An 11,107-nucleotide genomic window follows, 5' to 3' on the forward strand; every position below is an offset into this window, starting at 1 on the left:
CCGCAGGTGTGTCTTTCTGCTCACTAAGTCCCGGAGATGCGCCCGTCCGCCTTCCGGCGGCACGCATCCCAGCGGCGCACGTCCCCTCCCCGCTAGCGGTCGCAGCTTCGGCTGCCGCCTCGGAAGCCGCCCAAAAGATTTCACCTGGAATGCAGTCAGTCACACGTGGTTAGCGGCGCCGCCCACCTCCTCCTCCGCTGCACGGCGGGCGGTCCCGCGCCCGGGTCGCCGGCGCCCCCGACCTCCGCCGTCCGAGTCGCCGAAACGGGGCCGCCGTCAGCGTCGGCTATTTTCCCAATCGATGATTCGAGCCGCGCCGGGCGACCGGCGGGAGGTTGCGGGCCGAGTACCGAGTCGGCGCCTGCCCCCCCGCGCCCCGGCTTGAGTGACGCGAGGTCCCAAAGACAAGGAGGCGGCCCGCGCTCGCGCTCGGCCTCTTCTCAACTCGCCGAGTGGGCGCAAGGGAACCCGCTTTTTGTTGTTTGTCATCCCATTTGCGGGCACGACGACGAAGCAATTTGGCTCCGCGGCGCGACGACTTGGCAGAGGAAATGTCCCAAAAGCGGAGGCGGGTTGAGCGCGGACAACGACGTGCGGCGGAAAAGGGAAGACGGCGACAAAGGGTGGACGCGTGGCGATGCGCGTTTACCGGAATAGTCTGGTGAACTCCCTGATGGCCCAACACACCTGCTTACATTCATCGGCACTGCAAAAGGAGAAAGCGACTTAGGCCCCCGAGGCCCCCGAGGCCGCGTGCGCTCGCGGCCTCGGGGGCCGACGCTCACCTGGTGACCTGTTTGTGGAAGTCGGTCAGCTGCTTGTGCGTCACCGTGACGGCTCCTCCCGACGTCTCCTTGGGCAAGCCTTTCAGGGCGCTCTCCAACCAGCGGCAGAACGTCTGCGAGGAGGACGCGTCAGCGGGGGGCCGAGCGAGCGGGCCGGCGCGCGGGCGCCTACTCACCGGCCGGTCGAACGCCATCACCTCCCACAGGACCTCGGCGATGTCGGGCAAGGTGTAGGGCGGCAGGCAGAAGCAACAGGAATGCATGAGCTGCGTGACCAGCTGCTGGCCGTGCTGCTCCATGGCCTGACCGATCAGCCGCTTGCGCAGGTCAAAGTCCTCCGTGTGCTTGAGGGAGGGACGGACACAAAGCGGGCCACGTTTGCGCTCGGCTCCCGGGAAGGCCCGGCCGGACGTCGCCGCTCTTACGTCGTTGGCCACGCCGGTGTGGATGAGGTCTCGCACGAACTTCATCACGCTGCAGTTGGCGTCTCGGTGGTCCAGCGAGGTGGCGGCGATGGCGCACTGGATGATGTGCACGATGATGCTGCTGCTCAGCAGCGTGACGGGACTCCGCTGCACGAACCTGAAGGCAAAGATGGCACGGCTCTCTCTCTCACGCGGACAGCGAGAAAGCCCAACCGGTGGGGACGTCCCGATCCGATCGCATCGTCGCAAATCGGGAAAAAAAATAAATAAATACAAGATTGCTTGACTCCATTTTCTCAAATGTTAATTGGAAGCTCCACGCATCAAACAGTGATAGCTTCATTTTCTAAAAGCCGTTGGCACGGATTAAATCCAAATATGACACATGGATGTAGCGCACGTACAAGTCCGTATTTCCATTTCGATGTGAAATTGAGACCGTTTGTAGGTGCGCTTTTTTTTTTGCCGAGGTATCCGATGGGCATTCGGTATTGGCAGATCCTATCGAATCAAAGACTCGGACTCGAGTGCCCAAAAGCGCGATGCCAACGCACCTGGTGGCCAGTCTGAAGAGGTCGTCGACGGTGTCGGGGTGGTTGAGCAGCCCGTTGGCTTGCTCCAACAGCTGAAACGTCGGCATGCACAAAGCCTGAGAGGCAAAGAGCGCAACGCGGTCAGCGCGAGCGGCCGCGACGGGCCGAGCGCCGGCGCGGCTCACCTGCAACATGTCGAGCAGACCCTGCCGACAGCCCTCCTCCATCCCGTACTCGTCCACCAGGATGCTGCCCAGGTACAAGAAGCACGAGTGCGGATACACCCGGTACACGCTCACCATCTGACACACACACACAAGGCGTGAGCGCCCCGCCCGCCTCCCCGACCCTTCCGTCCGTCCGTCCGTTCCCTCCACCTGAGTGACCAGCGGCTGCAGCAAGGAGGCGGAGCCTTTTCCCACGCAGCGCACGGCAAAGCGGAGGCAGCGGCAGCATCGTTCCACGATCCGGTTGTCCGCCTGGTGAGCGTTGAGCGTCTCGGACAGCACGGGCCAGATCTGCGAGCGGCGGGCGCAAGCTCAAAGCGACGCCTTTGCCGGCTTGGGGGGCGGCGACCGGTCGCTCGCTTTACCTCCTGGATGACCTTTTGACAGGGGTGCGTCTGTCCGTTCTCCACGATGGGGTTGGTGTGTCTGAAAAGGGCCGAGCGAGCGCTCAGTTCGCCGTCCGCGGGCGGCCCGAGCCGGAGCCTCACCTGAAAATGACGGCCAGCCTGTCCAGCCAGACGGTCGGATCGGCCGAGCGACCGTTGGGCGATTCCTCGGCCAGGAGCTGCGAGGGCAAAAGAGGGGTTTTTGCGGGCCCGGCGGCAAACGGGACGGACGAGCGGCGAAGGGGGGGGGGGGGCGCGGACCTTTTTCAGCGCCGCCACCTGAACGGCGCACAAGTCGCCGAGGCACTCGGCGATCTTGTCGAGAGGCAGGCGACCGAGGACCAGAGCCGTACCTGCCGGTTGAAAAGGGCCGGCCGGTCACTTCTCGCGGCGGCCGGGCGAGCCTCGCCCCAAACGCGTCGTCGGCGCGGCGGGTACCTTTGAGCAGTCCGACGGCGGCCTCGGTGGACAGCGCGAAGGAGTCCAGCGAGCGAGCGATGTCCAGGAGTCCCTGGAAGTGCTGCGCCATGTGGTCCCTGCATACGGAGCAGATGTTGTGGATGGCCTTGGCGGCGGCCGAGGCCAGGGGTTTCTCGCGCAGGCCTTTCATCAGGTAGTTCAACACCGGGTCTGCCGCGAAAAGGGACAGCGTCTTCGCGTTGCGCTCCCGAACGAGTCGGCGACGGCGTTTGCACCCTCACCGAGGAATCGGGGGTTCCGGTCTACGACCTCGCTCATCTCGCCCACCAGCTCGATGCTGGTGTAACGCACCGCCGTGTGGACGCCGTCCGGCAGCATCACGACTTGCTGCAACACCTCCAACAGGGTCGGGTTGTTCTCACTGAAACGGGGGCCACACACCGGCTCGCGTTCACCTTTTGGGGTTCCGACGCCCCCCCCCGACCCCCCCCCACCGAAAACACAACGCGGCTCACGGGTCGACGCTTTTGGCGATGGCGGCCATGATGAAGAGGACGGCTTCGGTCACCACCCAGGGAGGGTTCCCGTCTTTGAGGGTGGAATACAACTGAGGAGAGAAAGCGAGCGTCAGCGGCCGGCCGGCCGGACGGACGGACGGCCTCGGCGCTGGCCTCACCTGAGAGAAACACTCCATCGAGCCCACGAGGAAGATGACGTCTTTCACCAGGTCCGAAACTCTCATGCGGAACTCGCCAAAGTCGTCCGTCTCCTCGGGAACGCCTTCCTGCGCGAAGCCGAGGCGCAGCGCTGAGAGCGGCCGGCGCGCGCCAGGCGGGGCTCGGCGGCGGCGGCGGCACTCACGTGGTCGGGCTCCAACTGGCAATGTCGGGCCAGGCAGTGCAGGAGTCTCTGGATGTACGGCCGGAAAACGCCGTGGAGGCCCGCGTCGTTGATCTTGTAGAGGTTTTCGCCCAGCCGGTACCAGAAGTTGAAGGAGATTTCCACCACCTGGAGCGCACCTCGGCATGAGTGGCTCGCGGGCGCGTGGCTACCTCGTACTGGGGGTGTCCGGCGCAGATCAACAGCAGCTCCAGCGTCCGCAAGTCTCCCATTCCCTGACCCGGACTCCTGACCGTGGTCTCCAAGAAGGTCTCGCACAGCTCCGTGAAGATTCGGCAATAGTTAAGGACTCTGGGGGGGGCACGGAAAGGGCGTCACCGACGGCGGCGGCGCCGAAAGCCGGCCGGGCTAAATTGAGGCGGCCTCACTTGTCCAGGTCCTCGCGGGCCACCGCCATGTGGTAGGCCGTCTCCAGCGTCAGGACGCCCCGGAAGAGCTGCAGCGCCAGCGTCACGTTGGCCTCCACGTTTTCGATGGCGTAGAGGGCGGAGCACACGCAGTCGGCAGCCGCCTCGTGCAGGTTGGTGGAGGTGTCGTCCCTCTGCTGCCGGCACAAAGGGGGGTGGGTTGGGGGCGTCGGCCTGGCGAGCGGCAAAGGCGGCGCGCGAACGAGCGGCGCTCGGCTCACCAGAACTTGGAAGAGGACCACCGGCAGTTGGTTGCTGGCCATGAAGTTGCCATCCAACACCCCCAGGTTGAACCAGCTGCCCAGGCAGCGAAAGACCTTGATCAGCATCTTCTCGCTGCTGCCCGCCTTCTCCACGCACGACGCCTGCAAGGACCGAGCCCGATACGTCAATGGATGGCGACGCCCTTTTCCCTTTGCGCCGTTCGCGCGGGGCGGCTCGGCGGCGGCGCGCCGGCCTCACCAGGAGCGTGACCACGGTGGATGAGTAATAAGCCAAGTCCTCGATGATCTCCGTCCTGCGATTGGCTCCGATGCGTAGCGAGCGGCTGTGGACTTCTTCGGGCAGCACGGTCAGGATCTCGATGAGGAAGGGCATGGAGCCCACGTCGCCGTTGTACCTGGCGGGGAGAGGCGGATGGATGCAAACCATTCCGGTCGGGGGGCGTCGCAGATGTTCATTCGCCAGCTGGGGAAATTCTCACTTTTCGATGAGCGTGTGCACGCATCCTTTCCACGACGCCATCTGAAGAGCGAGATCCGCAATGGCCAGCGCCAGCTGGGAAAAACAACAGACGGACAAACAAAAAAAGCAATCAGTCTGCCAAAAAGCCCCGCATCTCCATTCGTGAAAAGTTCGAGCGTTTCCCGAGAGAAAGCGACCGCCGCCGGCGAATTCCAAAACGGACGGCGGCGTGCCGTTGCCCGCTGGCCATCGGAGGCGCCGTACCTGCGTGACGATGATGGGCGACAGGCCTTTGAGGTTCTGGATATGCGAGAGCAGCGAGTCTCGCAGCGCGTTGTGGGAATCGGGAGGAAGCTCGTAGAAGGAAGTCTGGATCTTCATCTTCATGGTCTGAGCGGCAAAGTAACACGACTCCACGTCCTGCTGGAGCTGCAGCAGCTGGTCCGAGATCTCCCACGCGTACATCTGCAAAAGAGGCAGGCCTCGTGCCGTCAATCGTTGCCAAAAAAATGGCTTTCAAGGTGGGAAACTCAACGTGAGAAACGCAGAAATGTCAGCAAAAAAAGACGAGTTGCGTATCGGTCTTCCATCGCGGCGCGGAACACGTCGATCCCAATCAAGGGCGAAAGTGGCAAAAAGCGCAGCCGAAGGGAGCGCTGTCCGGTCCTGCCCGCTGGCTGGCTGCAAACGTTCTCGACGGCATTGTGGAGGCGAAGAGGCGTGCATACGTGCAATGTCGAAGCGACGCGGTGACCAACATCTCGGGCCTTCCAACGGGCACCGCGCCCATCGCGAGGCTCCGAGTGGCCAATTTGGGCACAAAGTCTCGCCAATGACACGCAGAAAAGAAACAGGCGGACGTTCGGATGCGCGGCCGAACTTTGCTGGTCGAGACGTGCCCTGCCTGCTCCAAGTCTTGAGAGTTGGGAACAAGTGACATTCAAGTGAAGAGTTCAAGACGACGACGACGGCGGCACTGTTTTTATTTGTTTGTTTGTTTGTTTGCCGACACCAACGGACGAGAAGAAGGAAGTGCGGCCGTCGCGCGCGGTCGAGGCCCCCCGGCTAAAAGAGGCGCGCGTGAGCGGCACCCTTCCCGCACGGCGAAGCGTCGGAATGCCAACTTGGCGCTCCGGTGGTCTCGTCGGGGACCTTTCCGAGCCCGCCGGCCTCGCTTCGCCGACGGGAAGGAGCTCGACTCGCCGACGGACTCGAGACGCGACTTGTGCGCACAACGTCAGCACAGCGGTTACATCCGCCATGCTAAGCGAAGCGGCCCGTGTCCGGCCGGCACGAAGGACCGGCGTGTCGCGGACGCCGCTTCACGCTCGCAAATACGCTCCGGATTCTCCGAAAGAGCGACCGAGAGGGCGAAATCCGGCTGCCAGCTCGTCTTGCGATTCATTCATTAGTCGCCGAGCCGAGCCGAGCCGAGCTTAGCTTAGCCCGCGTGCTAGCGGGCTTGCCCAAATCGCGCACTTGTTTCCGGGCCATTCCAAATCGTCGAGTCGAATGTGGAAAGGCAAAAGAATGGCGGTCGCCCCCGAGCGCGGCCCGGCCGTACCCCGCCTCCCCCCCAGTCCTCGTCGAGAGCCACCGCGGCCCCCGACAGAACGCCCGCACGCCCCGGTGAGCGAAATGTCTGTCCCCCTTTTTTTTTCCTACCGATCTCTGGAGCTCTCCGAGCCACAACGAAGCTCGTTCCTTCCCGGCCGGGTCCGGGTCGTGGTGCAGGGCCTGGACCGCCTGGTAGACGAGCGCCAGGCTCGGTTTGCCCCCGTCCATTGCTCGGCTGCGAAGCGGGAGCTGGGCGAGCACACAAGGCGACGAACGCGGCGCGAGTTCTAGATGTTGCGTGTGCCGACCGCCATCTCGCACGGGCTTCCCGCGTGTCACCCCCGCGCTCGCTCGGCGGCAAACGACGACCGCGACGTTGGTTCCGCTCTCTCGAGTCGCGCTGGGAAAGAAAAAAGAAAAAACAAAAACAAAAAACAAAAACCACCCACCCGATTGTGTCCCAAGACGGGCCCGTTTTTTTCGGGGACCCAGCACCGCATGTTCGGTAGTATCATCAAATCCAAAGAGTTGACGGAAGGGTTTGACTTGGCCATCATTTCAGCGAAAGCCACTTACGCAAGCAAGCTTGTTCTTCTTTCGCGGCCGCCGCGCTGTGCACTAAAAGTTCTATTTCGCCACAGGTTAGGGAATCGCAAAGTCTTTCTAAACGCACACGCGGATCGTGACTTCCTCCTGAGTGGTTTTTGAGATTCTTTTGCTTGCTCGGGCTCATTTTGAACACCCCGACAATTGATCTGGAAATACGGTATCCGTGTCAGTGTCATTTTAGCAAGTTCAATGTGGTTTTAAATGCAATTCTTGATGGAGTGGTGATATCATCTGGAGTGTCCCCAGGGGGCAACCCAAGTGGATGGCTTTGATTGATTTGGCGCTCTTTCAAGCGATCACGGAGTCGTTGACGTACGCGGCGCTCAGTTGCAACCGGCCCGCCCGCGGCTCGCGAGTGGGATGATCACTTTTTTGTTGGTTTGTTTTCATCGGAAGAATATTGACCTGCAAAATTTGGGGTTCATGACGAAGGGAAGGAAGTGTTCAAGGTTTTGCCCGTTCATTTTTTTGAAACGGGTCCTAAAAAAATACAGCGATACTGATGAAGTGTTTTCGCGATGCATTATGGAAAGATCATCATCTTTTGATTTTTATTTTGGACAATTACATCATCCCCTTTCCATTGAAAATAGACGGCTCGGCTTCAGCAACCACGCATGAGCGCTTCAAAACAATTTGCTGTTCTGAATTGGATGATGCTATTGGCTAAAGAGTGAGGTCGCAGGTGTCAATACACTCATCCAAAAATGTTTTTGCAGATTTGAAAAGGGACCCCGAGGGTCGCTTTACCACACGCACACACGCGCTCTGATCCAAGACGGTGGCACGAGCGTGCAAAGGATGCGTGCTCGCGCGCAGGTCTCGCTTGACGCGGTCTTCTGTTCTGAACCTGTTGGGGCGGGGCGGGGGGCTCGGAATGTCGGTTTCGGGTGGGGCGGCGGCAGTTCAGAGTCCTTGGATGCTTTGACTCTGGAGGAGTCTCTGGAGCTCCTTAAACTGCTCCACTGTCTGGTCCTTGACATCCGGGTTGGAGATCTGCAGCCGGATGCTGTCGATGGACCAGCTGTGCTCACCTGAGAACATTTCTGTTAGAATCCGGGCCACGACCGGAACCACCTGAGCACAACGACAACAACAACAAGGGGTCTTTGTGACAAAATGCCAAGCAAAAAGTCAAGTCAAGCTGTGAGCGAGGAAGCTCGGGGATTTGTTTTTTTTCCCCGGCTATTTGCGTGAGCCGTGTGCACGCGCACGGCCTTAAAAAGTTGCGAGGGCCAAGATGTTAGCGACCTTCTCATTCTTCGGACAGTCCTTGCCTCGCGTGAAAGTCGAGTGGCAACGTCAACGACATAGGAAAGATCACGTTGAGCAAAGAATAAAGGCCGCTTGGTTTCTCGGCGACGGTGGCGATCCCCGGCCTGACCCACGAAATGACGACGCCCTCTCGTCTTCAAGTAAGGACGGCGCCACGTGAAAGGAAAGGAAAGGACGGGTGCCCGGCCTGGCCCGAGCCTGAAGGAAAGGCCCACTTGGGCTCGGGATCCTCCCGTTTCGAGCATCGCTTTGCTTCCGAACCGAATGGTGTGGTATCCCCCACCCCAGCCCTGCCCTGAACGGGCCACTCCTTTCTGTCAGCGTGCACCCTGCCCTGAAGCGCAACCGAGGACCAAAAAAAAAAAGAAAAGCAGCGGCAGCAGCTCCCAAGCGATGGGAACCATGACCCGACACTCACGGACCTGGACCACAATGAGTTTCTTCTCTTTTGGTTTCTGATCGGGCCAGTCCTCCCCAAAGCAGAAGTAGATCTCGTAGGGCGGGGGATTCTGAGCTTCGCCCTTCTGGTACAAGATCAGTCCTGGAGAGAACACGGACGATGAGGAGGTTCGCTCGGTTGTTGCCCCCCCCGCCCCCCGATTTCCCCCTTTCCGTTTGTCACCTTGTAGGAAATGGCTGAGGCTGAACACTTGGACCCTCCTCTCCCTCTCCAGCCGATTGGGCAGCCCGCGATCGGGCGCGCCGGGTCCCGACCAGAAAACCTTGCACTGGCAGAGGCGGACGGCGTAGATGTCCTGCTCCCAGATTTCCAGGACCAGGCCTCGGTCCATCACGCTCAGCAGGGCCTGGGTGAAGTCGCGCTGCTTCTGGCTCGGGATCTGGCAAGCCCCCGGGAAGGAGACCTGCTGCAGGTCGACGGGTCCGAACAGCTCCACCTGCTGCGGGTCGGGCCCCAGCTGTCCGTAGAACAGCCGGCAGCCCCGAGGGTTGCTGACGGTCAGGGAACCCATGGCCCGCCCCCGGTATTCAAACTTCACTTCCAGATCCGTCGCTGCGGCGGCACAAAAATGTGAGCAAATCGCACGGGCTTCTCGGCGTCGACACGCAACGCCGCGCGACGCTTTCACTCACATGGGATGCTACCGAGCAGGTTGGCCGGGTCCACTTGGGCCCGGACCGCCGCGCCGGCCTCCGGGTGTTCAAAGCCGACCCCATCGAAGACCGGGAAATCCTGCCGGGGGGGCTCCGAGGTGACGGCGGTCGCCCGGAACCGGTTCGCGTCGCGGAGGGCCGGCGGAACGGACGCCGAAGAGGCGGCGTCGCGGAACCCGGACTCTGAAAGGCCACCGAGACGTCGGAAAGTGGCTTTCCGCGGCGACGGCCGACTCCGCTTACCGAGCGTCAGCTCCGTCAGGTCGGGCATCTGAAATACGATCCTCACGTTAGAGGGGGTCACGAAAACCACTTGCATTCACCACGCGCGATTTACCTCGTCATCGTCGGCGGCGGCGGCGGCGTCTGCGTCTGCGAGAGAAAGAAAAAAAACGCAGCGTCGACATTTCGGAGCATTTCGGCAGCGGCCGAACCGGCCGAGGCTTCACCTGTGTTGACCACCCGGTAAATTTTATAGGCTTGGAAGGGCGTCTCTTTGGTGCCGTCGAACTGCAGCTGAAACTCTTTGCTCTTGTTCAGCGCGCAGCGCAGGTTGGCTTTCCACTTGGCCGGGTCGGGATCGTCCACACCTTCCTGAAATTTGCCCGTTTCGAGGGCCCACGCCTGGATGCCGCGCAGAGAGAGAAAGAGAAAGAGAAACACGCACCAAGCGTTGGAGGAGGAAACGGCGAAAGAGGAAGTCGCCGTGTCAAACGGCGACGGTCCCACAGGAAGCGGATGCTCAAAGAAACAGAAGTGAAACTTCCCGCGGGCTTTCTTTCGGCCTCGCTTTGTGGGAGTTCTCCGACATCGGATTCACACGCGGGAAAAGGACGCACCTTGAAGATGGAGCTTTCCTCTTGACGCGCGGGCGCGCCGTGCGTGGCGTGCTTCCAGGGCATCTGGAAGAGTCGGCGCTCCGAATCCATCCAACGCAGGCCGGGGAAACGGCCGCTGTCCACCTGAGCCACGAGCCAAGGCTTCAGGCGCACCCGTCGAGCCGGCGCGTTCATGACGACGCTCTCGGAGGTGGCCCGGCTCATCCCGGCCGCGCGGAAAAGCCGGTCGGTCGCGTCGCGTCGCGTCGGGCGGGCGGGTGAAATTTCACATCGATTGAAGAGACGCGACAGATGACGCTTCGGAGCGTTTCGAAAGGATCGGCTTCAAGCGTGCGCGAGAGCAACGTACCCCGGCCGCCGCCGCCGCCGATCCTCGGGTCGCCGCTGGCCGAACGCGCTCCTTCCTCAACCGCGGCAACAAAGCGAGCGGCCGCCGCGGACAAAGTCGACTCCGCCCCGGCGTCGTTCTCCGCGCGCCGATGACATCCGGTTAGAGATTGGCAGGCCGTCAAAATAAGAGCTCGAGCGCACCGCCGATTGAAGAAGGAAATGGTGTCGGTCCCACGTCTGGTCATGCCCGCTTGTCGCGGTGACGCACCGAGACGGAAGCGAGTCCAGAACGGGAAGTGAAACTCAGCCCGACGCCAAGGACGCGCCGCAGGGCCGCTGCTCATTCTCTCCTGCCGTCAACAAACCTTTTGAGGGCTCTCTTGTGCCGGGGTGGCGGGCAGCTCTAGCCCCCCCACCAAGTCAGAATGACACGGCTGCTTCGACAAACGGGCCGACGACTGCTCGTCATCGGCACTTGCCGTCCAAAAGTTGTAAAAACATCAAAGCGGATGTTTGTCAAAGGCGTTTTAATGCCCAACTATCATCGCGTATTTCGTCGGTCCCAGAGAGGCCTCCTCCTCCTCCTCCTCCTCCTCCTCCTCCTCCTCCTCCTCCGC

General features: G+C 61.5%; 2 protein-coding genes across 7 annotated transcripts; both read right to left on the bottom strand.

The window, feature by feature from the left end:
- Positions 1–6: 6 nt before the first annotated feature.
- tnpo3 (transportin 3) lies at positions 7–6,714 on the bottom strand. Of its 3 annotated transcripts, XM_019897615.1 has the most exons (23): positions 6,433–6,713; positions 5,032–5,232; positions 4,787–4,860; positions 4,546–4,702; positions 4,305–4,448; positions 4,045–4,220; positions 3,829–3,967; positions 3,638–3,784; positions 3,453–3,560; positions 3,292–3,383; positions 3,058–3,197; positions 2,795–2,986; positions 2,618–2,709; positions 2,459–2,535; positions 2,336–2,396; positions 2,121–2,261; positions 1,929–2,045; positions 1,765–1,859; positions 1,211–1,367; positions 962–1,129; positions 786–898; positions 650–706; positions 7–144 (listed from the first exon to the last, which is right to left on the bottom strand). In XM_019897615.1, the coding sequence occupies exons 1-23, from the start codon at positions 6,550–6,552 to the stop codon at positions 141–143; spliced, it is 2,772 nt and encodes a 923-aa protein (XP_019753174.1). In that variant the 5' UTR covers positions 6,553–6,713; the 3' UTR covers positions 7–140. The 3 variants fall into 3 exon arrangements, with proteins under 3 accessions (XP_019753174.1, XP_019753175.1, XP_019753173.1); XM_019897616.1 differs by lacking the exon at positions 7–144 and having other exon boundaries at positions 557–706; positions 4,045–4,217; positions 6,433–6,714; XM_019897614.1 differs by lacking the exon at positions 7–144 and having other exon boundaries at positions 557–706.
- A 734-nt stretch (positions 6,715–7,448) lies between these two features.
- irf5 (interferon regulatory factor 5) lies at positions 7,449–10,716 on the bottom strand. Of its 4 annotated transcripts, none has more exons than XM_019897627.1 (8): positions 10,161–10,715; positions 9,771–9,945; positions 9,659–9,687; positions 9,565–9,592; positions 9,301–9,504; positions 8,831–9,220; positions 8,631–8,749; positions 7,449–8,010 (listed from the first exon to the last, which is right to left on the bottom strand). In XM_019897627.1, the coding sequence occupies exons 1-8, from the start codon at positions 10,362–10,364 to the stop codon at positions 7,840–7,842; spliced, it is 1,320 nt and encodes a 439-aa protein (XP_019753186.1). In that variant the 5' UTR covers positions 10,365–10,715; the 3' UTR covers positions 7,449–7,839. The 4 variants fall into 4 exon arrangements, with proteins under 4 accessions (XP_019753186.1, XP_019753185.1, XP_019753183.1 ...); XM_019897626.1 differs by having other exon boundaries at positions 9,659–9,693; XM_019897624.1 differs by having other exon boundaries at positions 9,301–9,592; positions 9,659–9,693; positions 10,161–10,716.
- Positions 10,717–11,107: the final 391 nt, after the last annotated feature.

This window comes from Hippocampus comes, unplaced genomic scaffold (genome assembly GCF_001891065.2).
Source record: "Hippocampus comes isolate QL1 unplaced genomic scaffold, H_comes_QL1_v1.1 scaffold81, whole genome shotgun sequence".
NCBI classification, from domain to species: domain Eukaryota; kingdom Metazoa; phylum Chordata; class Actinopteri; order Syngnathiformes; family Syngnathidae; genus Hippocampus; species Hippocampus comes.